The sequence below is a fragment of the Mustela nigripes genome, chromosome 9 (assembly GCF_022355385.1).
Source record: "Mustela nigripes isolate SB6536 chromosome 9, MUSNIG.SB6536, whole genome shotgun sequence".
Classification (NCBI taxonomy): Eukaryota; Metazoa; Chordata; class Mammalia; order Carnivora; family Mustelidae; genus Mustela; species Mustela nigripes.
This window is the reverse complement of record NC_081565.1, coordinates 62,036,234-62,062,964: the sequence shown is the minus strand read 5'-3', so window position 1 is coordinate 62,062,964 and position 26,731 is coordinate 62,036,234. Positions and strand designations below refer to the sequence as shown.

Here is a 26,731-nt window from a genome sequence, read left to right as displayed (position 1 = left end):
TTTTTTGATATGTTTGCCTGTTTCGTGTGTGTTGAGTTTGAGGAGTTCATTATAGATCCTGGATATCAACCTTTTGTCATTTGCAAATATCTTCTCCCATTCCGTGGGTTGCCTCTTTGTTTGAATAAAATTGAACTCTCAGTGACCTGAGTCATCATTATAAATTACTGTTACATTTTAATAAAGTGACTTTAAGCACTGTTCAAATTTCTTTATGATCTATATTTCTTTTTTTTTTTTTAAAGATTTTATTTATTTATTTGAGAGAGAGAGAGAGAGCACAAGTCCGGAAGGGGGTGCTGGGAGGTGCAGAGGGAGAAGGGAACTTTCACTAAGCAGGGAGTCAGAGGCAGAGCATGATCCCAGGACCCTGGGATCACAACCTGAGCCAAAGGCAGCTCCTTAACTGACTGAGCCACCCAGGCACCCCTCAAATAATTCTTTTTATGAAAGTTTCCCTGTTGGGATTCAAACTATGCCAAATTGTAATAAATAGAAACACTTGGCACTATTAACAAGGGTTAAAATCTATTTCTTAGCTGAGTAGTTATAAAATGTTAAAAAAATACCCAAGGGATAAGATTTGCCATAGATAAATGTGGATAATTCATTCTTAGGTAATTCAGTACTAACTGAAGTTTTGTCTTACCAGTCATAAATTGCTCTGGTTCACATTTCCTGTCATCTAGCTTTTATATAATAGCTATTATTTTGAGCATGTCAGTTAGTTACCATTTGATTCTTCATAAAATGCATGTTACCTACCCCTCCACCCTATTTCCAAACATATAAACATGTAATTAAGGGAAGTGAGCCAAGTGTCTGGAGTGTATGGTGACTTCTGAATGCTTGAAAAGAAAAGATTAAGTCTTTTATAAAAGGACAGATGATAGCCCAACTCACCTAGATTAAAATTAAAAATTTATCACCAGTGTTGGGAATAAAATCTTAAGCCCTTACGTGAATTCTTTGAGGACAGGACTTTGTTTTAATTTCAGATCCAAATTCCTGGTACTATACATAACATACAGAAGGCACTGAGGAAGTACTTGCCTTATGAATAAGACTTGAAACTGTAACTAACACAGGTAAAGAAGTTTATTTTATCTGTTGTACATGACTTCCAAAAGGGTGTTTTAGTATTTTAAAAGCTTTAAATACGGCTATTTAAAGACAAAGTGATTTTTCCCCCAACAGCTGAGATTGTTTTCAGTTTTGTTAACCAGTAGTTTACCAGTAAATCTAGAATAAGAAAATGATACAGGCGCGCCTGGGTGGCTTAGTCAGTTAAGCATCTGTCTGCCTTCGGCTCAGGTCATGAATCCCAGGGTTCTGGGATCGAGCCCCAAGTTGTGCTCCTTAATCAGCAAGGAGCCTGCTTCTTCCCTTCCCTCTGCTGCTCCCCCTGCTTGTGCCCTCTCTGTCACATAAATAAATAAAATCTTTAACAAAAGGATATATATAATGATGTAACTGTAAAAAACTAATTTTAAGGATAATTTAGAGATTACTACAACCATATCTACAAGAAAAGGCATTAAATAAAGTTAATTAGGGCATATTCAGGACTCTAAATGTATCTAATACTTCTTACACTTTAATAGATTTTGTACTCTAAACAGTGAGCTATAAAATAATTTTGATTTGATGCCTCATTGTGAACACATGGATATGGAATGGAGAGAGGAAGGAAAAATCCCATAATCCTTCATTATAATAAAATTTCTGTTATAGGTGTTAGAAAGTAAGATTAATGTATAAATAGTCCCTTTGTCTTATATAAGCTTATACTATATGCAATTATGTTTTGGGGGTCTATATAATTTCATGTAAGCTTTAAACATAGTTTGGCTATATTTTTCTATTTATCTCTTTCTATTCCTTACTATTTCTTCACTTTTTTTTTTTAAGATTTTATTTATTTATTCAACAGAGAGAGAGATCACAAGTAGGCAGAGAGGCAGGCAGAGAGAGAGAGAGAGAGGAGGAAGCAGGCTCCCTGCTGAGCAGAGAGCCCGATGCGGGCCTCGATCCCAAGACCCTGAGATCATGACCTGAGCCGAAGGCAGCAGCTTAACCCACTGAGCCACCCAGGCGCCCTATTTCTTCACTTTTTAAAGACACATTATATCACCTTTCTAAAAATAAACAAATACATATATAATCATGTTAATTGTAACCACTTCATTTCCTATACAAAGGAAGATAAAGGTAAATGATGAACATCTTTGAGAGAGGCCATAAATCATAATAAATTGAAAACAGCTGGATATAAAGTTAAGAATCTTTTTTTAACTATCTAATGGAATCATAAAAGGTAAAGATGAATATTAACATTCACAAATTTCACTAGTCTGAAGTAGAAGTATATCTAATATACTTCTATCCAATAAAGTACTCTCAATTATGGGATTGGGTGTCTGATTTCATTGATTTCTACCCAACTTTCAAAACATTTTCTCCCCATAGTAAACTGGCAGCAGCAGAAAAGTGAGAGAATAGGGCCCTTAGCAAATACAGGCTTATGTTAGGGTTTTGCAATTTCCACACATCTGACATTTGAAGCCAGATAATTTTTTGTTGCAGGGCGTTATCATCTGCCTTATAGGATCACTGTAATGTAGGATACCTTTGGCAGCACTGCAGGGCTCTATCGATTAAGTGCCAGTACCACCTCTTCAATAACCAAAAATGTCTTCAGACATTGCCAGAAGACTTCTTGGGGAAGGGGGTGGGGTTGGGATCATACCGGATTGGTAACTAGTGGCTTATACAGAACTCTGTGACCCAAAAATGGGATGTCACCATTTGATCCAAGCTTCTGATATCTCTGTTTGATCTTTCTAATGTACAGCCTTTGGTTAGGCAAGAGACATATCATTATTATATGATAAATTTAAATTATTTTAAGAAGATAATAAAGATTAATTTTCTTCATTACTTCAATTCCCTTCCAATTCTTTTTAAGAAGTATTTTTATATATTGTAATCATTAGGCTCATCTTATTTTGTGTTCTTAAAAAAATTTAACATTTCACAAATACTTCCATATAGTAACAATGATCTGTAAATATTTTATTTTACTAGCTATATGATATACCACTGTGTTAACACTGTTTGGTTAGTCATCTTCCCACTATTGGACATAGAGGCTTTTTCCAAATTTTCACTATTAGAGGTAGTCTGCTGAACACACCACTGTGTAAATTCTTTTTTTGGGAGGAAGGGGGCATGAAATGAGGAAAATAAAAATTAAATTCCAAACAGGATGAAGATCAAAGAGCAAGGCAGTTTTATAACTTTTTTAACATATTGACTGTGATATTTATCCTAAGTGTTGAGTTATCTAACTAACAAAAGATGTATTAGAAAAGAAAAAAAGTCTTGTACTTTAAATTTTAGTTTCTTTATATTGATAAGACTATCATTCATCATTATACAATCCAGACAAAGCTTCTTTTCTTATAAATAATATCTTGTACTTTTTGGCCAAATTGTTCACGCTTTTCCTTTATATCCAGTTTCTTTATGGATTTCTTCTTATTAAAGAAAAATAGGTTGAAACCTATTTGAAAATCTAAAATATGACATAAGACATAAGGAAATTAGGCAGATATCGGAAAAAAAAGGGTCACATGTAAAACTCAGAGATACTATCACTTGTTATAAGCCTTACAAAATTTTCCAATTTTGATTATTTAGAGAGTAATAATGTCTAATAAATTTCAAATACAATAGGATCAGGCAAATTTATCAATATCTTGGTTCTATCTTTCTGGAAAACTAATACATTTCCTCAATTTAAACAGATATTTTCCAAATAATTAGGCAAAATGCAAATTTTATCTCTTGACTAAAACCACAAAAATAAAAATGTTACTATGATTTCTCCTTTAGCTAATTAAAGAATCCTATCATCTCAATGATAATGAGAAAGACAAAATTTAAAAACTGTCAAACTATATATTTCTATTATCTCAACCAGATATCTCACTTTAAACAAATCTCAGGTAGAAAATTAGATATGTAACACTTTGGATCCAAAGGATGCTGAGCCTTTTCTGAATAAGTTCCTACATAAAGTAATGGTACCAAGTATGCTAGAACAAACTCAAGAAAACTAAAGTATTTTTCTCCCCTTACATTATTAACTATAAATGAGATTAGCTGCCTTACAAGAATAAGTCAACAATCTAGATTTTAAAAGACTAAATCTTCTAATACAATGAGTAGCTCAAAACCTCCAAGAGGTTAGGAAAGCTTTTATAATGACATGCTGACAAGGGTGAGGAGTGGGATAATTCTTCCTTGTTGCTTTGGTAGGAAAAACTACCTGGAAAGGCCCTCCAGAGAAGAAATCTTCTAAAGAAGTGAGGTGTGTGCACAAATTCATGTTAAATCCTCTATCACATAGATATTTCTATCTTTAGCAATGGCATTCATGACAAACAAATGTCTATATGGAATACATCCCCTTTTTATTGGAGCCGCTTTGATACATATAAAAGTTGGTGATAAGTAACAAAATTGCTTTGACTCTAAATACTGTTTTAGTTGTGACAGTGATAACTTCTTATGAAGATCAAAATTAATACTCTATTTGTCTGGCAATAGTGAAGGAAGCCCACAGGAAATGTATCACAAGTTCATGCACTTAATTTCTTAATTAATATTAAGAAGACTCTCAGGTCCTTACTATGAGTCCAATTCTTATTGGACTTAAATAACTTAAATATTGTTACTTGTTTTGTAATTCACAGTATATCAGCTAGGGCAAATACATGCACAAAAACAAGAAACAACAGACAATGAGGAAAGAGAACAAAAGCAAAAAAACAAACACACACCTTCAAAATATATAGCATAAAGGTCTTTTGGTAAATGTTTAATTAGAGTTACTGATATCAATAAATTTTTAGAATATGAGTATACTTATGGATATTCATAATGATCCTTGACTCATCAAAAAAGGGTTAAAATTTTTTTCAATAGAGTAAAAGGAGGCACAGAAGTTTGTCATTCAGTAATTAAAATAAGAAATTAAAAAAAAAAAAGAAATATCATCCTAACGTTCAGGTTTTGGTTATCTAGAAAATTCATTAAGTGAAACACCTTATTTCCAAATGATGGCAGACAAACTAGTATTTAATATTAGTATAAACATCCAGTAAAGTTATTCTTACAACTAACATCTATCATAATCAGTATTGGTTTCCATAGAAAAATAAGAAATGATACTAAAATGTAAACATTTACAGTCTATCGCTACCATTAAGCTTTGTGGTCATTATAAGCTATTCATGAAAAAACCTTTTAGGCAGTTTAAAGGGGAATAGTTTATATGTTAGTAATCTCATTAAGATTATCCCCATTAAGTATAGCCCCAAGAATTTCTATTTCTTGAGGAGCAGAAAACATATTTTAAAACTACTAACACTGTGTGTCAAATATACTAACGAAAATCAGAATCACATTACCTATTATCATATGTGAAACCTCAATGTGTGGAAATTTGGCTGAAATTTATTCATCCATCATGTTTATTTACTGTGCATCAGTTTTGAAACTATGTTTTGTATAATGTATTCCTAAGAATGCTTGAACTTCAAATATATTACTATTTCTTACAAAGCATAACATGAGAATTTTAAAAGTCAAAAAAAATTGTTTTAGGGACGCCTGGGTGGCTCAGTTGGTTAAGCGGCTGCCTTCGGCTCAGGTCATGATCCCAGCGTCCTGGGATCGAGTCCCACATCAGGCTCCTTGCCCGGCAGGGAGCCTGCTTCTCCCTCTGCCTCTGCCTGCCTCTCTGTCTGCCTGTGCTTGCTCGCTTTCTCTCCCTCTATCACAGGCAAATAAATAAATAAATAATAAATGATCTTAAAAAAAAAATTGTTTTATACATTAATGACTTTTTTTGCAACAGAAGAGAAAAAAAATGAAAATTTATGTTGTATCTACAATGAATTAAAGACAGTCCTCATATTTGTGACATTTTAAGAATTTATATTAAACTAACAAATTCCATTGAATTATTAGAATTTGTTGGCCAATATAATAAAAATTGGGAAATAGATTAGTATTTACAAACACATAATTACGGTCAACTTACTGGACAAAAATATTTAGACACATGATACATAAAACTTTAGAGGCACATTGATATTGGAACAAACTGAATAAATATATTTGTTCTTTTTAACCACTGAATTGACCCTTAATCACCTGTGAAAATATCTAAAGAAATTAGCTGAATTCTTTCCCTAACCTTGGCTTAGGTCTATCTTGGGCTATTAGTAACTTAGTCTGTATTGTCCAAATCTCAGTGGACATTCCCAAGTGAATACAAAAGAAAAAAAAACACCCACCCAACCAAACCAAACAAAACAAAGCAAAAACAATAGATTAAATCTCCAGTTAAATTAAAAGTGTAGAATCACTGTTGCTCCTGCCTTTCTTAGAAGAATCTAAAATGTCAAGTGTAGAGATGAAAGAGTAATATAGGTACACCTGTTTGGAAATTATTCAAAGACATTTAGTCATAAAATGACTGTTCATAAGATGATGACTGGACCACCATCTGCTACTTAAACCTGTATGTTCATGAAAGTGCGGAGATAATACCAGGTACTCCAGTAATATTTTCTTATTTTGAATAATCATACAAAAAATGGAGCTCCTCATGGGCGCCTGGGTGGCTCAGTGGGTTAAGCCGCTGCCTTCGGCTCAGGTCATGATCTCAGGGTCCTGGGATCGAGTCCCGCATCGGGCTCTCTGCTCAGCAGGGAGCCTGCTTCCCCCCCCCCTCTCTCTGCCTGTCTCTCCATCTGCTTGTGATTTCTCTCTGTCAAATAAATAAATAAAATCTTTAAAAAAAAAAAAAATAAAATAAAAAAAAAAATAAAAAAAAAAATAAAAAAAATGGAGCTCCTCAGCAAGTGCTTAAGAGAAATTTAGTATTTAAGACTATTGTGTATAATAAGCAATAGATAGATTTAGCCATCTGTTTAACCAGAGAATGCTATTTTTTTGAGTTAAGTAGGTTTAAACAATATGTAAATAACTTGTTAGTGTATGTATTATTAAAAATTAAATAAATGAATTGAACACAACACTTGTTCATTTTTGTAAGATATTAAGTTTTCCTTTAAACTTAAAATGTGTTATACAATTCTGAGAATCTGAGTGTGAATGCTGATGAAATGATTTTGAAACACTGTAAAATTTATAATAAAGGCTACTGCTAATACTGTCTATAAAAAAAAGACAACAAAAAAAACTAATATGCGGGGTGCCTGGGTGGCTCAGTCAGCTGGGTGTCCAACTCCTGGTTTTGGCTCAGGTCATGATCTCAGCATTCTGGGACTGAGCCCTATCTTGGGCCCCTGCCTTGATGATGAGTAACAAATTGCTTTGACTCTAAATACTGTTTTAGAGTATTTAGAGCATTCAGCACAGGGTCTGCTTGTCCCTCTCCCTCTCCTCCTCCCCACATTTGAGCTCTCTCTCTCAAATAAATAAAATCTTAAAAAGAAAAAAATAATATGCAAATTCTAAGAGTCATGGACAAGTTAAAAATTTAGAGTCACAAAACTTAATCAATTAAACCCTGTATGTAACCTAAAATTTTCTTATAAACATGGCTTCAAAGACTACAATGTTTATTTGAAATCTATGTATTCTTTCACTTTTTTACTTGTTCCTGTGAAGGAAGGCAATATGCTTATACCTTGGAATATGGAAGTTAGGTAGAAGACTTTACAGGAAAACTCTAGGATCCTTAAAGAAGTCTTTTGCTTTTACAATACAAGCTATAAATTAAGTACATTATGCATAAAACTATTCATTAAAAACAAAAATCCCTAATTTATAATATGGGAACAAGTTAAGATGCATACATTATGTTTACCTGCAGCATAAAAAACAATTAGCAATTTATTTAACTAAGTTTCTATTTAGACTCATGAAGAACAGACAACTCACTAAAAATAAACAGCTTCTGCAAAAATTGTAAATAACACCCTGGTTAAAAGACTACTCTTTCCTATTAAAGGACAGAATCAGTCCTTTATGAGCATATAACATTAAATATATTAAAAACAGCTTTGTTGAGGAGAAAATATTCTAATATAAATATTGTTTGGGAAATACATCACAGAGATAAATTTTAAAACAGCTGGTGTGCATATGTGTACACACACACAAAGAATACATATATACATATGTGTATATATAAAAAATATGTATGTGTATATATACAAAGTATACATACATATATATGAACATATAAGAATCTAATGAGGGTCTAAACCATTTTTAATGGAAATATTTCTAAAATATATATAGTTTTCTACATTCTAGGATTATATACTTCAATATAATGTTTTCTTGTTAATTGATGGTTATCACTATGAACATTTTTCTATTCTACCTCTTATATTATATCAATATTTTCAAGGATATCACATGAAACTTCTGAAATGCCTGACTCTGTTTTATACCTATATTAAATAACCTCAGAAAGTTGTATTTTTATGGCACTTAAGTCTCTTTCCTTCAGAGTGCTACCAATAAGTCTTTTCTAGAGAGCAGATAAAATGACTACTACAAATCTGCTGAAATGCAGCTTGCTATTTCACTATCCTTATTTTATACATAATTCTAGATTAATAGGTTCTGAGCAAAGACCTAAAATTGAGTGGCTTCATGGCATTCCTAAGGCATAAAACCCAGGGATTTTTAAAATAATGATTGGTTTTCTGCAGTGTTTAAAGCCTCCCTCGTTTATTTACTGGTGTATAACTGAGTTTTGAATTTGCAGTATCACTGAATGTCAGCTAAACAAGTATTAGTGATTTAATGAATTACATAATTGAGTGTTTTAGCAAGTGTTAAGTGAATAAATATAATGCCTTTATATTCTATTCCTACAAGAATAAAAAATGAAGGTAAAATTGTGAATTTAGAATATATAGTTAAAGTTTAAAAAAGATCTTCAGCTGATTGAGGTGTTTTAAAAAGACATACTGTTAAGCATGTATCAAAAACATCTGGGGCAGGACTAAACAATTTGTATCTGTTATTTATATCACAGTTATTAAAATCTTTATTTTACTAAGCAATAAACTTTCATTAAAAGCATATAATTATTAATAAAGAATATCTGCAACGTAAGCATTTCCCAAAAAACTACCAGTCAGAAAACAACCAACCAGTATAATGGGAAATACTTAAAACTATACCTGATATAAACCAGGCAAACAAAATTAATTTACTTGCCTTGGTACCATTTTTGTTATGAAAAATGAAAACTAGACCACACAGGAGAAACAAAAGGAACAGTGTTTCTATTTTTCATTGCAATTTTTTATGTAATCCAGGAGAACAAGACTTGAAAAAAAAGCAGGAATAAATTTTAATGCTGATAATAATAGACAGAACTTTTGGATCAACACCTACCGATTTTTTTCTACTGTTTTCCAGATCTTTGAGTTCATTCTCGATTTTTGTGATTAATTCCCTGAGTTCATCAAGATTAGTGCAAATAAGCTAAAATAAAACACAAAAACACAGCTTGATAACACATAATATAAAACAACCAAAATGTGGTAACAGAAGTTGTTTTAACATATACTAAATTCACAATTATTTGTATTTGTAATAGCAAAAAGCAAAGAAAGCCCCACAAGTTTATATTTTAAAAGATACTATTTTTATAATGCATGAACTTCAGGCTTAGGATAAAAATAGCTGAAATTTCAACACTGGTGGTTTCATACCACACTTCCCTGTTCTCAGCTTGCTTTATAATCCAGATACTTTCTTAACATTATTAACTTTCAGCCCAGAATGACAAAGATCTGGAAACTCACCCTAGATTTCACAGGTTACTAAATCACCTTTAAGAAATGCTTCATCAGGCAGTCTCCTAGTTGGTGAATAAATGCACCCCTGGAGAACTGTCATCATACCTTTGATTTGGTTCGCTAATTATACAATTAAAATAATTATACTGCTGTTGGCATTGCTAAGAAAGAAGGATTTCCACTGTCTGTAATATATTCAAAAAAGTAAATGAATTTAAGTACCCATTCTTAATATGATCTTAGTAATCTTTAATAAAACCATTGCTACAGATAGTTATCTATTTTCCTTCATAATTATGTTCATTTTACTTCACCTTGGTAATACTGGCAAATGGCCAAAATAATTGGGTTTTAGTTATGAGCAATCAAATCAAATTATGAGTTAATACAAACTAGTTTGTATTAACTACTAAAGCTTTAAACAGTGAAGTGTCAGCAACAACCAAAATATTAATTACTACGTTTTAGTTCTTAAAAAAATTAGTTTTTCCTAATATATTTAACTTTTTTCCTAAAATAATTTAAGCTCATATTTTTTAAAAATCTGTAACAAAAAAGAAATAGGTTTCTAAAACAAACAAAAAAAAAGACGAGCACATAGAGAGGAAAAGTTGTAGATTAATCAAAGTCTTGTAAATGTTTATACTGTGATAATTAAAAAAAAATACTATACTTAGAAAACTATTAATTTACCATAAGATTATATCAGCCCATGTTTGTTACATTCATGAATCTTTGTGTAAGGGTATTGTTTTCCTAAAAGGCGTATTTCTTGTATAAGAAAACAAAAACAACAAAAGAAAAGGAGGTTACAACAAGATCATTTCTAGTGACTACTGTGACAAAAATGGGAAAGTAGGGCCCCTTTCAACTTCCTATATAATAGCATGTGAAATCACAGGGCATTTGATCTACATAAATGACAATATGGTTCAATCTAATAGGTTAAGAAAAATTATCACAGATATTATTTTAATTAGTATTAAAATTATTATTGGAAATGTCTACATAATTTCAAACTCAAAGAACTGACAATGCAGAGAAAATACGCATTTAAGAAACCCAAATTAAATAATTCCAGAGGAGAAAACAGGACATAATGATGTAGTAGAACAGTGCTGCTGATATTTACTGTAAAATACATATGCCCATTTGCCAAATCTAGAGTTATGGAAGAAATGCCTGTGAGCAGTGGACAAAACAACTATGGAAGTGCCTCTGGAACTTTGTAATGTCTTCCACTTCTATCTTGTTGTACCTACATCAGGTTTTTAGTAAGAGCTCAGTGGGAAATAAACTTCTCATTGTATAATCTGCTATTTTGATCAGCAAATTATATGTGCCACAGAACTAGCAGATATTTACATGCCATTTCACTGAACTTGGTGCACTAAATATCACAACATAGATTTCTCATTTGCACAGATGGCAAATCTCAGAAGAATTTTCACTTGTATCTTAGATGTCTCATTATACAAGGAATAAGGGTACATTTTCTGTATATAGTTTGTAGAAACTTAAGAGTAACAATGAAAACATACACCTCTACAACTAGACACACTCTAAGACAATTAAAATCTTTCAATTCATGGAATCAACAAATATTTATATTCTATCTAAAGGAAGAAGAACACAGTTCTGACGTCAAACTGAATGATTTCCACAGCTTAAGAGCTATATGGCTATATAAACCAGTACTTTGAAGTGGCTTACCTGGTTAGTAAGTAAATCAGTGCTTCTCAAACTTTAATGTGCGTAAGAATCACCTGGAAATCTTGTTAAAATGGAGTTTTTGATTTAGTAGGTCTGAGGTGGGACCTGAGATTCTCATTTCTAACAAGTTCCCAGGTATGGGCTGCAGATCATACTTTTAAGCAGTAAGGTACTAAATGATTATGAATTCCAAATTTTCATGGCTCCTGAAATATTCTGGTACTATGTAGCTAAGGAATATGAAGATTCAAAAAGACTAATTTCCAAACAGCGGATAAAATGCTGAATTAAATGCACAATGATAAGATAAATATTCCTTATAAGACATAACTTCAAACATAAATTTTATTGAATTTGAGGGTGAAAATATTTTAGCAATACTTACTTTGAATTCATCTTAAAATGAATTAATAGTTACATAACAATTTATAAGCCCTTTCTATACTCTCTACAAATAGATATAATATATATTTAATACAGATAACGGAAAATATAGGGCCAAGTTCAGCTGAGAAAATTCACATATAGAAACATAATTCTATTGTTACTAATTGTAACTATTACTAATACTGAAAGAAAATATAATCTGACTCAAGCCAGTATACCCTATATTCTTTCTCTTTTACATAGTAAGGCATATGTGTGGCCTTTAAACTTGACTCAACTTCAAATGGTGCTTTTAAAAACAAAATCAATGCCTGGGGCTCCTGGGTGGCTCAGAGAAAGCCTCTGCCTTCCTCTCAGGTCATGATCCCAGGGTCCTGGGATCGAGCCCTGCATCGGGCTCTCTCCTTGGTGGGGAGCCTGCTTCCTCTTTCTCTCTGCCTGCCTCTCTGTCTACTTGTGATCTCTCTCTGTCAAATGAATAAATAAAATCTTAAAAAAACAAAACAAGGGTGCCTGGGTGGTCCAGTGGGTTAAGCTGCTGCCTTCAGCTCAGGTCATGATCCCGGGGTCCTGGGCTTGAGTCCCACATCCGGCTCTATGCTCAGCGGGGAGCCTGCTTCCCTTCCTCTCTCTCTGCCTGCCTCTCTGCCTACTTGTGATCTCTGTCTGTCAAATAAATAAATAAAATCTTTAAACAAAACAAAACAAAACAAAAACCCAAAATCAATCCAATAAATAAAGTTCATCTATAAGGAAAACAGAAGCATTTTTTTTTTTTTTTAACAAAGTAAAACACCTTATTAAAACCTCCTCATTACCTTGGATTAGAAAAAAATATCTGAGGCTCAGGGCCAAGAGGGATGAAAAAGGAAAGCTACACGGCAGGTCAGATCACAGTTGGAGCATACCGTTAACACTCATGAGAGGTTTTCAGTCATACCACAGAAATTACCAAGAGTTTTATCCTCCAGGAAAACCTCTTGAAGGCTTTATACCTTATACTGTCCCTCAACATTTCACTTGAGGCAACCCATGACAGAGCCACAAAATCATAAATCTTAAGAGCCGAAAAGGACTAAAAATATGTAATTTTTGGACTAAAAAGGTATCTTTCCAACTCATATTCAAACTAATTAAAACTAACGGAGGTAAAGTAACCTAAGATGACTGGGTAGAGGAGATCAGATCACTGATCTGATCTCTTTCTAGAGAGACCAGAAAATGTAGAACTCATCTACCTCCTAATATATGATATTCTTTAAGGGGTCTTTCTAAACAAGACAAAAAAATCTAATAACAATTGAATATGTGTTTATAGTTTTAGGATTTAGTTCATACCTAAGCTTTCATTTCTATTAAATGATAAATATTAAAAGGCCCTCTTCTCCAACTCAAGAAGCAGGAATGTGTATATATGGAGGGAGAGGGAAGGTTCTGTAGAGATCAAAAGAACTCCATGACCATTATCTCAGAAAACTTGCAAAATAAATCCTTCCTTACTTTATCACTACTTCAAATTAGAAATTATGCCCTTTGGGTTTACAGACAATTACTTTGTTCCAAAAAGGACATAAGGTAGCATATAAAACTAAAGCAATACAGTAAATTAAAAAAGCCAAGGGAAAACAATGCAGAAGTCAAAATGAATAGGTTAAAAAAAATTGGATCTCTCACTCATTACTCTGCTAATACAACAAACCTATACTTTATTATAAAAACTGTAAGCAAAATTTTAAATTCATGGTATAAATTCAAATTTCATATTGTATTTAAACTAAAATTATATTAACATCTTAAAACTATGAGGATAGGAAAAATCCTTCTCATTTCTTATGATTACCATAACAAGGAGAATGACTGCTTCAAAACCTGCAAATAGGATATTATGTGGGATGTGAAAAATAACTCTGATTAACAAGATATTTATATTAAATTAATGAGACATGTTTCTCTCAGTGCACAATATTTAAAAATAGAATTTTAAGGGGGAAGTAAAACACACTGTTAGAAAGAAATCAAAAAGCTGAAGCTGAAAATACTCACATTTACATTTACATTATTCATATTATTCAAAATAATATAATCAAAAGGTCCATAACACAGTGAAGCAGTTGAATTCCAATTTAATTCTGGACTCAACTTGTTATACTGATGGTCTCAATCTGTTACTTTATTTCATATCTTTAGTTTCTCCACTGGTTAAATGGAGAAATATAGTTTTTTCAGAGGTTAAGGATCCGTCAATTTATGCTTACATTTGAAAACAATACTACTATATAAGTCTTAGCATCTGGATTCTGGATTTTCTTTGCAAAGCACTTTTAGAATAAGTCACACTTATGCAACAGTAGCAGTTATACATTACATTCAAAGATACTGGTTACCAATGAAAAGCAAAGTCATGGTAACTAAGGCTCTTACATTATTTTAAAAACTGATCTTACTGAGACAACACATTAAGTTTTAAAAATACTTTCTATGACTTTGTTACAATTGTGTACAAAATGACAATTCACATAATATTAGATTTCTTTTTCAATTAAATTTCAAAAAGGTGTACTGGCAAAAATTAACTTTATAAAGAAAAATGGTATTTACTTTTCAGCTTAACAATCTTTCTTATACTACAAAACTGGTAAAATAAATAATTTAGACAATTTAACAAAGTCATAATTGTTAAATATGATACAAAAGCTTAAATCACCAACATGCGAAACACTAAAAAAGAAGTATTTCCTAACAGTTTGGATCTATTACTAAATTAAAAAACCTAAGTTCCCCTATATGCCAACTATAACCACCATAACACTATAGTAGGGCTAAGCAGAAGTTTTTCCTCTGATTAACATAATGATGCAAATATTATTTGGTTTTTCACTTTTCAAATTATTATAGACTTTATCATGATATTTTATGATTTATGAAATATGACCAAATCCAAGATTATTTCAAGGTCTTAAGTAGCTAAGAAAAGTGGTAAAGGTCAATGATAGATGCTTTTAAGCCATTCTTAATTGATTTTCCTACTCATAACACTACTTAGGTCTGAAGCATGTGGCATGCTTACTTGAAAAAATAAGAATAAAACAGTAAGCTCTATGATTTAACCTTACAACACCCTATGAAGTAGGTATGATTACGACCTGACTATACAGAGAAGGAACTGGACGTACAAAGGGCTTAAGAATACAGAGTTAGTGGTAAAGTTGATATTAGAACCTATGTAGCCTGGTCCCAGAATCCATATGCTTAACCACTATGCACATTACTGGTATCCACCTGGACCCACTGAATCAAAGATGAAATCTTGGAAGATAACACCCAGGAATTTTCATTTTAATAAGGGCATCACATTATTTTTATACTACCTAAAGTTTGAGAACCACTGACATAACTCTTGACACAAGTGGCATGGATATGGTTAGTCCCTTTACAATACACACAAAAATAAATGCAATCCACCATTTTAGTTTTTACAGTGTAGACCTTAAATAAAGGTGGGATAATTATTTTCTTAAACTGAGGAATAAATATTAGGTGTACATGTAAGTAAACATGGACTCCTCCTGAAGCCAATAGGCAGACTAGGTTAATTTCTAGCTTTAAAAAAAAATAAAAGTCAACAAAAACAATGACAAATTAGAAAGTAGTTGAGGTCAAAACAGGACTCACTTATTTTATGTATGAGGACTTAACAAAAAATAAACTTCACAATTTAATCCCTCAACACATTTCTCTCTTTGCATGTTTAAATCAATTTAAAGATGGACTAGTCCTTTGACAAATAAATCAGGTTTTGCAAAAGGGATCTGATATCTCTCCACCAACAGCTTCATTATTTTTAACACAAAGATATTTTAGAATAAATACTATGAAGAAAATCTTCCAGTTAAACTTTTCTATAAAGTACTTTTATGTGTAATACTAGAAATGTGATATTTAAAGAACCTGGATAAAATAAATAATTTGCAGGGGCACATGGGTGGTTTAGTCGGTTAAGTGTCCAATCTCAGAATTATGAGATTATGAACCTCACATTAGGTTCCAAGCTGGGCATGGAGACGCTCTCTCCTTCTCCCTCTACCCTTCCCCATGCCTATCATCCTTTCTAAAAACAAAACAAAACAAAAAAACAAAAACAAAAACCAAACAAAATACAAAGGAATAATTTGTAGAATCTGAGGTGCTAAATGGCATTGCTAGAGCTTTCGGGAAGGAAATAAATTTGCTTCTTTATTACATAATGGTCAGTTCCTTACATGTGGGGAACTTCCAAATAATGAAAGAAACAAACTATATATAAAGTTATTTTGAAAGGCAGAACTATAGGTTTTGTCTGAAACAATAAAATTTACTAGTGACTAATACTGTCTCATCTCCTATTCTTTGCTTATTTAAAGCAAATGACCTATTTCCTGGGAGACAGCTGTCAATTTTCTTTATGAGTAATACCATGGCATTCATGTTATAAACTAGGTGTAAGAACCACAGTTCTCATAAGTCTATTCCCCATCCTAGCACCACACACACACACACACACACACACACACACACACACAGACATTCTAGGACACCTTAAGAACTAGGAAGGAGATTTTATTTATTTTAAACAGTTCAATTTGGCAAAATTCAAAATTTCACCTTAAATTTCTGAGAGTGATAAGCAAATGGTCAGTAATTGACAAAGCATCATTTAGTTCTTTTTTTAACTTTTTAAAAACTTTTTTGCTCATGACCCATGGTCAAAAATGTATTTTACACTGCATGCCAGTACAATAAGCACAAGATCAAAACCAAAGTTTCATGAAACGGTATTACCCTTACTATATCTGAGACACTCATAATTTCTTTTCTATTTTAACTGTTAGCTTAAAAAAGGAATGCTGGTCATGTAATCCACTAGATTAATCTCATGCTTCACTAATGAATAACCATTTGCCGTTTGAAAAACACTGTCCATGCTGTCTACGCCACTTATTACATATGAAAGTCCATTCACTAGGGATAGGAATGGAGATAAACAGCAACAGCAGGCCAGATCTGTTCTGAGACTTATATTCCCGGATTGAATATTTTAAGGTATTGAGGGGGGAGAGTGAGGGGGAAAACAGCAAAGGCTGTGATGATATCAGTGAAAGAATAACAATATACTATTCAAGTTTGATAAGAGGTATAAGCAATGATTAGAAAGTCCTCCAAGTAAAACAGTAAACATACATTTTCCGCTAAATATCCTGTAACCAAGGTTATATTATAAAAAATGATTTTGTAAAAATGTTTGTAATTCATTCTAAGAATATCATTAAAAATATTCTATCCTAAAATACTAAAAGAAAACTGTCATTTTCTTTCACTGCTCATTTAAAAATATTAAATTTTTACCAATTAGTAACTTCCATGAAAACAGTTCCAAAAATAAGGTTTTTAATGAAAAATAGATGTCTACATTTTTGAATGTATATATTCAAAAAGTCAAATATATATGATCATCTCACATTATATATTATCAATATTTTCATAGTTATTACTCCTTTATTTTCTCCTTGACTTGAGACTGACAAAAATTCATTTTAACATCACTTATTTTTTGGCAACTAAGTATTAGGTTATAAAACTTTTGAAACTGGTTTGGACACAGTAATACAAAGAAAGTTTTAAAAAGGGTCATTTGAAGAAAACACATCTTTTATAAAATAGAAAATAAAAGTATTATTTGAAGTGAGAATCTCTGCTTATTCTGGTACCAACTACAAATGAAAACTCTTCAAATAATAATATGGCGCTAAGTATACTTTTTTTCTTTTTGCAGAAATGTTTAAAGACCATTCAATTAAATGTTACTTAATATTCTTTCTGAAGTTCGTATATAGCTAAGAGTTAAAAGATTTGTGTCAACCATTTTTACAGTGCCCCCAAAATTAAAATAAATTGCTTATTTACAAATTATTTACAAATTATGATTTATTCTTGGAAGACTTACATACTTACTTTCATATATTGTTATATAAATATGTTATATAAATGTCTGTATTATTATATTTATAATATATAATGTATATTCTATTAAACTACTTCTACAAAGCAGTATAGCATTTAAAAATCAAAGAGACTTTTGGCTAGAAAGAGACAAAAACGGAGGTAAAAATTTTGAAACATTAGATTCAATTTTAACTATGCCTTGTACTCCAAGAGGTAAAAGTCATAGATGGAAACATTTCATTGAAAGTATGCCCATTACAGTGGAATTTAGCCAATCTCTTGAGGAACAATATAAACAAACATTAAAGCAAAAAATTAAACTACAAAATGTTGAGACAAAATTGAAATATTTACCTGAAATTCTGGTACAGCAGATGACTTTGTAACAGTTTTCCTCTTCTTTGTGACTGCTTTTTTAGATATGGATTTTTTTCCTTTCAAGATTAAAAGAGAAAATCTTCATAATACTGTTTATAGCACTTCATTAACAAAAACCAAATTACATAGAACCTTGAAAGTTAAAATATAACTAACAGATGGCTGCTAGTGAGTCAAATAAAAATGATGAATCAAAACAAGCCCCAGTAAAAGTAAACATTAAACTATAACTACCTGTAACAGACATATTAACAAACACGGGTTTCTTGACATATGAACAGAACTATCAAAATCTGCAATGAGTTGCACGGTATCAGAATTTATTATACTAAGACTTGGCAAAAAAAAAAGTCACATTACTTCTGCTCAGTTAAAATCTACTTCACAACTTAAAATGAGATTACATAAGAAAAAAAAAAAAACTTACCTTTTAACAATGACGTCCATAGTCAGGAACTTGCATAAAACTACACTCTGAAGACTAGGGTCTAAAGCCAACCTAATGTGAAAATCCTTTCAGCAGCTTAGGAAACAAGGTTTTTCTATTCTTTTAGCTCTGCACTCACTTAATTGGCTGCCTTTGGAAGTATTCAATAACCAGTTTTAAACAAAGTAAAAATCTCCCTTTAAAAAGTGCATCCAGTCACTTGTGCAATCAGAAAACACTGGGGAAAATAAATCTACATTCTTAAAGAAATCCAATTCATATCACATATTGAAGCATATCTACTCTGTGTATCTAACATGACAAAAGAGAGACATACAGGCACATAATCACTATTTTTAGAAAGAACATCTTAAAGTATGTTTTGTTTCCACTTGCATATAGCAAACTCAATAAACTGTTAATTATTCAACAAACATGAGATACAGGGCACTGTACAATTTATAGACAACAAAGAACTATAAAATGGAAATCCTGTCCTCCCAGAGCTGAAAATCTATGTAAGGGAATAAAAAATTAATTAGAAACACTTAAAAGTTAACTTTATTTCACAATCATTACTAAGCTAAAATCAGCTTTAAAATTACTATTTTTTAGAAGGGAAAATGAGTACACAAAGTAATTCTGTTCAGCATAATACCTATAGCTCCTTTCTAAATATTTTCCTATACAGATATGATCCTCTATGTAAACGGTCATTTGATTGCAACATGTTATTCAACTTGTAGGCACAATTCCAATTTACAATATAATTGTATTTTCTCCTGTATTCCTTTTTAACCATATCATGGAACTATAATTTGATTATCTCTAATTCTGTCTATAAAAATGCATGTATACTATGATTGAACTATTGCAAATTTTGAGTTGCTGAGGTTCACATGGATTTTACTGTCTTGTTCTAGTATCAACCTGTCATTTGATGTTTACTTTTAATTAAAATAACCTAACATATGCATACTCCTCATCACTGTTATTTGTTTCTGTACTTACACAGAACCTATACCACAACTAAATTACAAAAATAGGTAAGTAGGTAGTCTACTTAGCCAATATTCAGGAAGAAATTATTAAATTATTGGTATCTCTATAATATAGCTAGAGTAATTGATTTCTAAACTGTGTACAATTAATTTCTAAACTGGGTCCCAAGGGGGTCACATGAATTTGGGCAGAAGACTGCCTTTCTTCTACACACTACCTTTACCCTTTTTTAAAATTTATAGGAAAAAATTTAATGGCCCTACTAAGTCTGAAAAAGATATAAAAAGAATTTGAAGGAAATGAAATCCTTCCTTATTCCCCCAACCCACAGCACTGCTCTAATTAGCTTTTTAAAAATCATTTGATTTGATATTTATTTATTCATAAGAACAACAGAGGGTCACCCTTGATACTCCCAATAAATTTCTCTGTGTTCCCACATAGGCACTAAACTCAGGTACTAAATTTTCAGTTAACTCTAGAAGTCACTCTTACTTTATTTTTTTTTTTTTATTGCGTTATGTTAGTCACTATAAAATACATCATACATCATAAGTTTTTTTTTTTTTTTTTTTTGGATACAGTGTTCTAAGATTCATTGCTTATGTACCATGCCCAGTGCTCCATGGAATACGGGTCCTCCTTAATACCCACCTCCAGGCTACCCATCCTCCCACTCCTCTCCCCTCTAAAACCCCCAGTTTGTTTCTCAAGTCCATAGTCTCTCATGGTTCATCTCCCCCTCTGATTTCCCCCAGTTCACTTTTCCTTTCCTTCTCCTAATGTCCTCCATGTTATTCCTTACACTCCACAAGTAAGTTGAAACCATATGATAATTGCAGAAGTCACTTATTTTAATGGATTAAGCAGGTGAAGTGGTTACTGGATATTTCCTTTCACTATGTCATTAGGATACTTAAACATGATTAAGTAAATGGAACTAATATTGTGTTGTGATTTTTAAGTTTGAATTTTAGAACTAAACTACCTAGGTTTGAATAACAGTCCTAATCACCTAATAACTGCAAATTGCTTTATGTCCTTATGCAGTTTATCTATAAAACATCTACTTTCTTTGTGAAAATTAAAGAAATTAAAACATGTAAAGAGCTTAGACTACTGTTAGGCACATAGTTAAGCGACCAATGTTAACTGCTATTACTTCTCTTACTAAGCCATGATGTTAAGGGTCCAAACCAAGTATTATTTTTTAACCTTCTTCAAATTCTTTTATTAACTCACTTCTTACTCATATGTCCTCTGTTGCTACGATTTTACTTTGTATATACATTAGATAACACATCATACAGTATTATAATGATCTATTTATGTTTCTTATTCTTACTAGGTCGAATTGTTGACAATAGAAATCACATTATTCATTTTATATTTACAGCATTTTTCATACAGAAGTTATGAGAAATGATTCTTATATAGAAGAATCTTACTTTTCAACAGAAATTTCACCAGTCTGGAGACAGGAAAAGGAAAGCAGGTAAGCAGGTAATTGTTCATAATTATTAGGGTCATCTGAGTTTTTTTTATTTTTTAGTGAAGAAAACACTGATGGTAACTTAAAATAATTTACACATTTCACCAAAGTTTCGCAACATGACCTAGAAGTGGTAGTAAGAAGGTTAACATTTGAGACTCTATTATATATATATATCAGACACTTAGCAAGATAATTTAAATAAATTACCTCAGTTAATCTCAAAACAACCCTCCAAGGTTGGCAATACCTCATTTTAATGTGGAATAATTGAAGATCAAAAGATTACTTAACTTATTCAAGTGTTACACTTTAAGTAAGCACCATAACCAGGGATTCTAACTCCAAAGTCCAAGTTCTTTTCATTATGTAATTCTACCTCTTGAAAATCCTGGTTACCATTTATTGATTCCTACCCACATGCCAGTCACCATGTTAAGTACTATGCATTTGGTATTCCAATTACTCTTTTAATGATTACAGCAAGGTAGGATTACCTCATTTTTCACAGATAAAGAAACAGGATATCAATACGTAAATTGATGGGAGGACTTGTAGCTAAATAGGCACTGAGACATATTTGCACTAGACTTGTCTCACTTTAAAATCGTGCTGTTTTTTATGATAAAACATTGCATTCTTTCAAAACTTCTGCAGGAATGTAATCTGATTCTGACAAATTCAGAGCATCCCTTTTAATTAGAAGATTTACATGTGGGCGCCTGGGTGGTTCAGCTGGTTGGGCAACTGCCTTCCACTCAGGTCATGATCCTGGAGTCTCAGGATGGAGTCCTACCTCTCATTCAAATAAATAAAAACCTCTCTCTCAAATAAATAAAATCTTAAAAAAAAAAAAATTTGCATATACTATTAAAGTCTTCAGTCTACACCTTCATAAGAATTTGAATACAAATTTTCCTGTAGTCATCAGTAAAAATCAGCTCTTCCTTTTTATTATACTACTTTTAAAATGGAGCATGGGATACTACAAAACCATATAGCCTTGGGACGCCTGGGTGGCTCAGTTGGTTAAGCAGCTGCCTTCGGCTCAGGTCATGATCCCAGCGTCCTGGGATTGAGTCCCACATCGGGCTCCTTGCTCCGCAGGGAGCCTGCTTCTCCCTCTGACTCTTCCTTCCACTCTGTCTGCCTGTGCTCGCTCTCACTCACTCTCTCTCTGACAAATAAATAAATAAAATCTTTAAAAAAAAAAAAAAAACCATATAGCCTTTATTTGGTAATCTGTTTTTGTTCCAGGGCAAGATATACACAGGACAAGTTACATACTGCCCCCCAGTGGGCTTCTGTTCCTCTAACACATGCTTGATCACATTCCAGGTATTTAACCCCACTGCCCTGTCACCTGATCCCGTAAAACAGAATACAATTCTCAGATCTAGGATTGTACTAAAGTCAGAAGTCAATTTAAAGCATATGCGGAGTTTCAACACAATTCTTGGGCCTAAAACATAGACATGGGCAAAAAGTGAGCGTCAGCTTGTACCTGGAAAATAGATAAGGAAAACTTAATATGACCTAGTAATTAGTGCAGCCTAGGAAGCTTTTTAAAAACTAGGTTGAAAACAGCTGTAGTAAAGGAAACCCAACTTGAGAGAAAAACAATATTAACTAAAAATATATTTCACATTATAGCTTAGGCACAGAACTCTAGTCTTCTAGGATATGGAGATACACCTCTTAGTTAAAAAAATGATTATTATTATCCCCAAACCAACTCTTCTTTCCTCAGTCTCTTACTCCTCATCTTTACTCTTCTCCTTCACTTGCTTTCCCTGCCTGCCCTCATTCTTTGGCCCCTTGAAATATTCAGAGACTTCAAAGCCCTCCTAGATTTGGCCTTTCTACATTCAAAAATTATCCTAAGGGGCTCCTGTGTGGCTCAGTCAGTTAAGCAACTAACTTTTTTTTTTTTTTTTAAGATTTAGTTTATTTATTTGACACCCAGAGAGAGAGAGAGAGAGAGAGAGAGAGAGAGATCACAAGTAGGCAGAGAGGCAGGCAGAGAGAGAGAGAGAAGCAGACTCTCCACTGAGCAAAGAGCCCGATGCGGGACTTGATCCCAAGACCCCGAGATCATGACTCGAGCCGAAAGCAGAGGCTTAACCCACTGAGCCACCCAGGCGCCCTGCAACTAACTCTTGATTTCAGCTCAAGTCATGATTCTGGGGTTGTGAGATGGAACCCCAAGTTGGGCTCCACACTAAGCATGGAGTCCACTGGAGATTCTCTCCCTCTGCCTATATAAATCTTATCCTAACACACTCACTACCTTCTCAGTGCTTTTTCATTTTAGGAATCATAGCAAGTGAATGGAGACTAAGATATTAATCACTATTAAAAATAAAATGCCAAGGTCATTTGCATTATTAGTGAATCTGGGAAGTACCCAGAATCTTAAGTCACAGAAATGGAATCTAAATTTGATGTTTTATTTACTAAGTGTGCATGTTTTGAGCAAATGTTTGTATTCTATACAAGTTACTGGAGTGTTGTATCTCTAAGCAAGCAATTTGACCTTTACAAAACAACTGATTTTTCTTCTATTCTTCTTGCTTACAAGCAAATTTCTCATCATACTGGTAATTTTTTTAACACTGTCTTATAATTCAATAGCGGCTGAACAACTATTTCTTTTTTTCCCCTTTAGCTTAAATACTAAATCTGTTGTTAAAATTTGTAGTAAATCTCTTGCAAGTTATGATGTCAATGTGATAGAATAGACATGTAATCATTCCTTATCTGGATTTAGAAATTTCCTCTTCCTAAATTTACCTTCAATCCCCTCATCTAAAGATCCTTTCTCCTAATCCTGCAACTTATTAGCTGTGTGACTTTGGACAAGTTAATAAACCTCTCTGTGCCTCAGTTTTTTAAATCTATAAAACCCATATATTGAGGGATAATGATATCATTTAATGGAGTTTTTATGGAAATCAAATGAGAAAATATGTATAAAGGCTTAGAATAGTGCCTGACATACATTTAGCATTAGGAGTATTCATTTCTGGAGGGGAAAGAGAACAAAGCATTAAAATTAAAGGACAAGGTGTTCTATCAGTTCTTTTACTCTCTTGTACCTTCGCATCTTGAGTTAGTTCTCTAAAAATTTTCCCCATAAAGATACCCACAGATAGGTTTTATAATCTTATCAACAAAAAACTATAAAATCTTTTACAGTAATGGGCCTGGATATGATCAAATATTATATATTACACTGTATAAAGGAACTTAACTGATTATTATTATATTCTGTATAAAGGAACTTACTGATTTTTATACATTATGTCTTACTTTAAGCTCATTTCCTTGCACTCGGTACCTGGTTCAATTACTTAAAATAACACTACCTGCCCAGAAAGAGATCACCCCAAATTGGTATGTTCTCATCATTCAAACAGCTTCTAAAACTTCAACTTTGTAACTTTTTCCTTAAGTTTTTCTCGATGCTCTTTTTTTTCAGTGACACCAGCTTAATTATAACCCCATGCTTTTGCTTACATTAATAATCATTTTTCATTTATTCAATCCCCATTATTCTTCAAAGTCCTTTATCCTCTGTTAAACCTTCTGAGACTTCTTATAGCACACATTGATTTACCCTTAATTTGACTTTTTATTATGTTTTTATTACATACTTAACAATTATTAAAACAAATTATTTACCACCTTTGAGTCTTAGTTTATTCACTTATGAAAGAATAACACTACTTATATATTTTAACCAGTCTAGAGGAGCTATCACAAAATGATTTCATTAAAAATAATGACCACTTCAGGAGCAGGAAAACCCTCCAAACCAAATTGGCTGAATATTATACAGCCAATATATGAGTGACTTAAAACACTATAAGCTTTTTCTAACAATTAATGTATCTTTAATCATTTTTGCCTATTTCTTCAGGTTTTATAAAAAGTCCTCTACCTTTTAAAATCTACTTTATTTCAGCAAACTCTACCACTTTTACACAATCTACAACAGAGTATTAATGAAAACAACCAAAATGTCCAATAAAGTTTGCTAAGTAACTACAAAATATATGTAACAGAATCCCATGCAGTCATTTTAAATAATATTGCAGAAATCTATTTGTCACACAAAGATGTTCATGGTATATTGTTATGTGGAAAAAAGAGATTGTAAAATAGTGTGTAAGGCCAATTCTATTAAAAAATATGAACAGTGGGGTGCCTGGGTAGCTCTGTAGTTTAAGTCTCTGCCTTCAGCTCAGGTCATGATCTCAGGGTCCTGGGATTGAGCCCTGCATGGAGCTCTCTGCTCAGCAGGGAGCCTGCTTCCCAACCCCCACCCCTGCCTTTCTGCCTATTTGTGATCTCTGTCAAATAAATCAAAAAAACCTTTAAATGGATTCCTGTCTCACGTTGAGGTCTTTTATCCATTTTGAGTTTATCTTTGTGTACGGTGTTAAGAGAATGGTCAAGTTTCATTCTTCTACATATAGCTGTCCAGTTTTCCTCAACATGAGACAGGAATTCATCAGAATCCTAGAGGAGAACATAGGCAGTAACCTCTTCGATATCAGCCACAGCAACTTCTTTCAAGATGTCTCCAAAGGCAAAGGAAACAAAAGTGAAGATGAACTTTTGGGACTTCATCAAGATCAAAAGCTTCTGCACAGCAAAGGAAACAGTCAACAAAACAAAGACGCAACCCACAGAATGGGTGAAGATATTTGCAAATGACAGTACAGACAAAAGGTTGATATCCAGGATCTATAAAGGACTTCTCAAACTCAACACACACAAAACAGATAATCGTATTAAAAAATGGGCAGAAGATATGATCAGAGGCTTCTCCAATGAAGACATACAAATGGCTATCAGACACATGAAAAAATGTTCATCATCACTAGCCATCAGGGAGATTAAAATTAAAACCACATTGAGATACTACCTTACACCAGTTAGAATGGCCAAAATTAGCAAGACAGGAAACAACAAGTGTTGGAGGGGATGTGGAGAAAGGAGAACCCTCTTCCACTGTTGGTGGGAATGCAAGTTGGTGCAGCCACTTTGGAGAACAGTGTGGAGATTCCTCAAGAAATTAAAAACAGAACTTCCCTATGACCCTGCCATTGCACTCCTGGGTATATACCCCAAAGATACAGATGTAGTGAAAAGAAGGGCCATCTGTTCCCCAATGTTTATAGCAGCAATGGCCACGGTCGCCGAACTGTGGAAAGAACCAAGATACCCTTCAATGGATGAATGCATAAGGAAGATGTGGTCCATATACACTATGGAGTATTATGCCTCCATCAGAAAGGATGAATACCCAACTTTTGACGCAACATGGATGGACTGGAAGAGATTATGCTGAGTGAAATAAGTCAAGCAGAGAGAGTCAATTATCATATGATTTCACTTATTTGTGGAATATAACAAATAGCATGGAGGACAAGGGGAGATGGAGAGGAGAAGGGAGTTGGGGGAAATTGGAAGGGGTGG

At 32.8% G+C, this 26,731-nt stretch overlaps 1 protein-coding gene across 1 annotated transcript in view; it reads right to left on the bottom strand.

The window, feature by feature from the left end:
* KIAA2026 (KIAA2026 ortholog) overlaps window positions 1-26,731 on the bottom strand; it is a 163,709-nt gene that overhangs the window by 67,639 nt on the left and 69,339 nt on the right. Inside the window, exons 4-5 of the mRNA XM_059410141.1 lie at window positions 18,300-18,379; window positions 9,460-9,549 (exon numbers count right to left, since the gene is read on the bottom strand). Of these exons, the coding sequence (XP_059266124.1) occupies window positions 9,460-9,549; window positions 18,300-18,379 (170 nt within the window). The remainder of the gene's footprint in view (window positions 1-9,459; window positions 9,550-18,299; window positions 18,380-26,731) is intronic.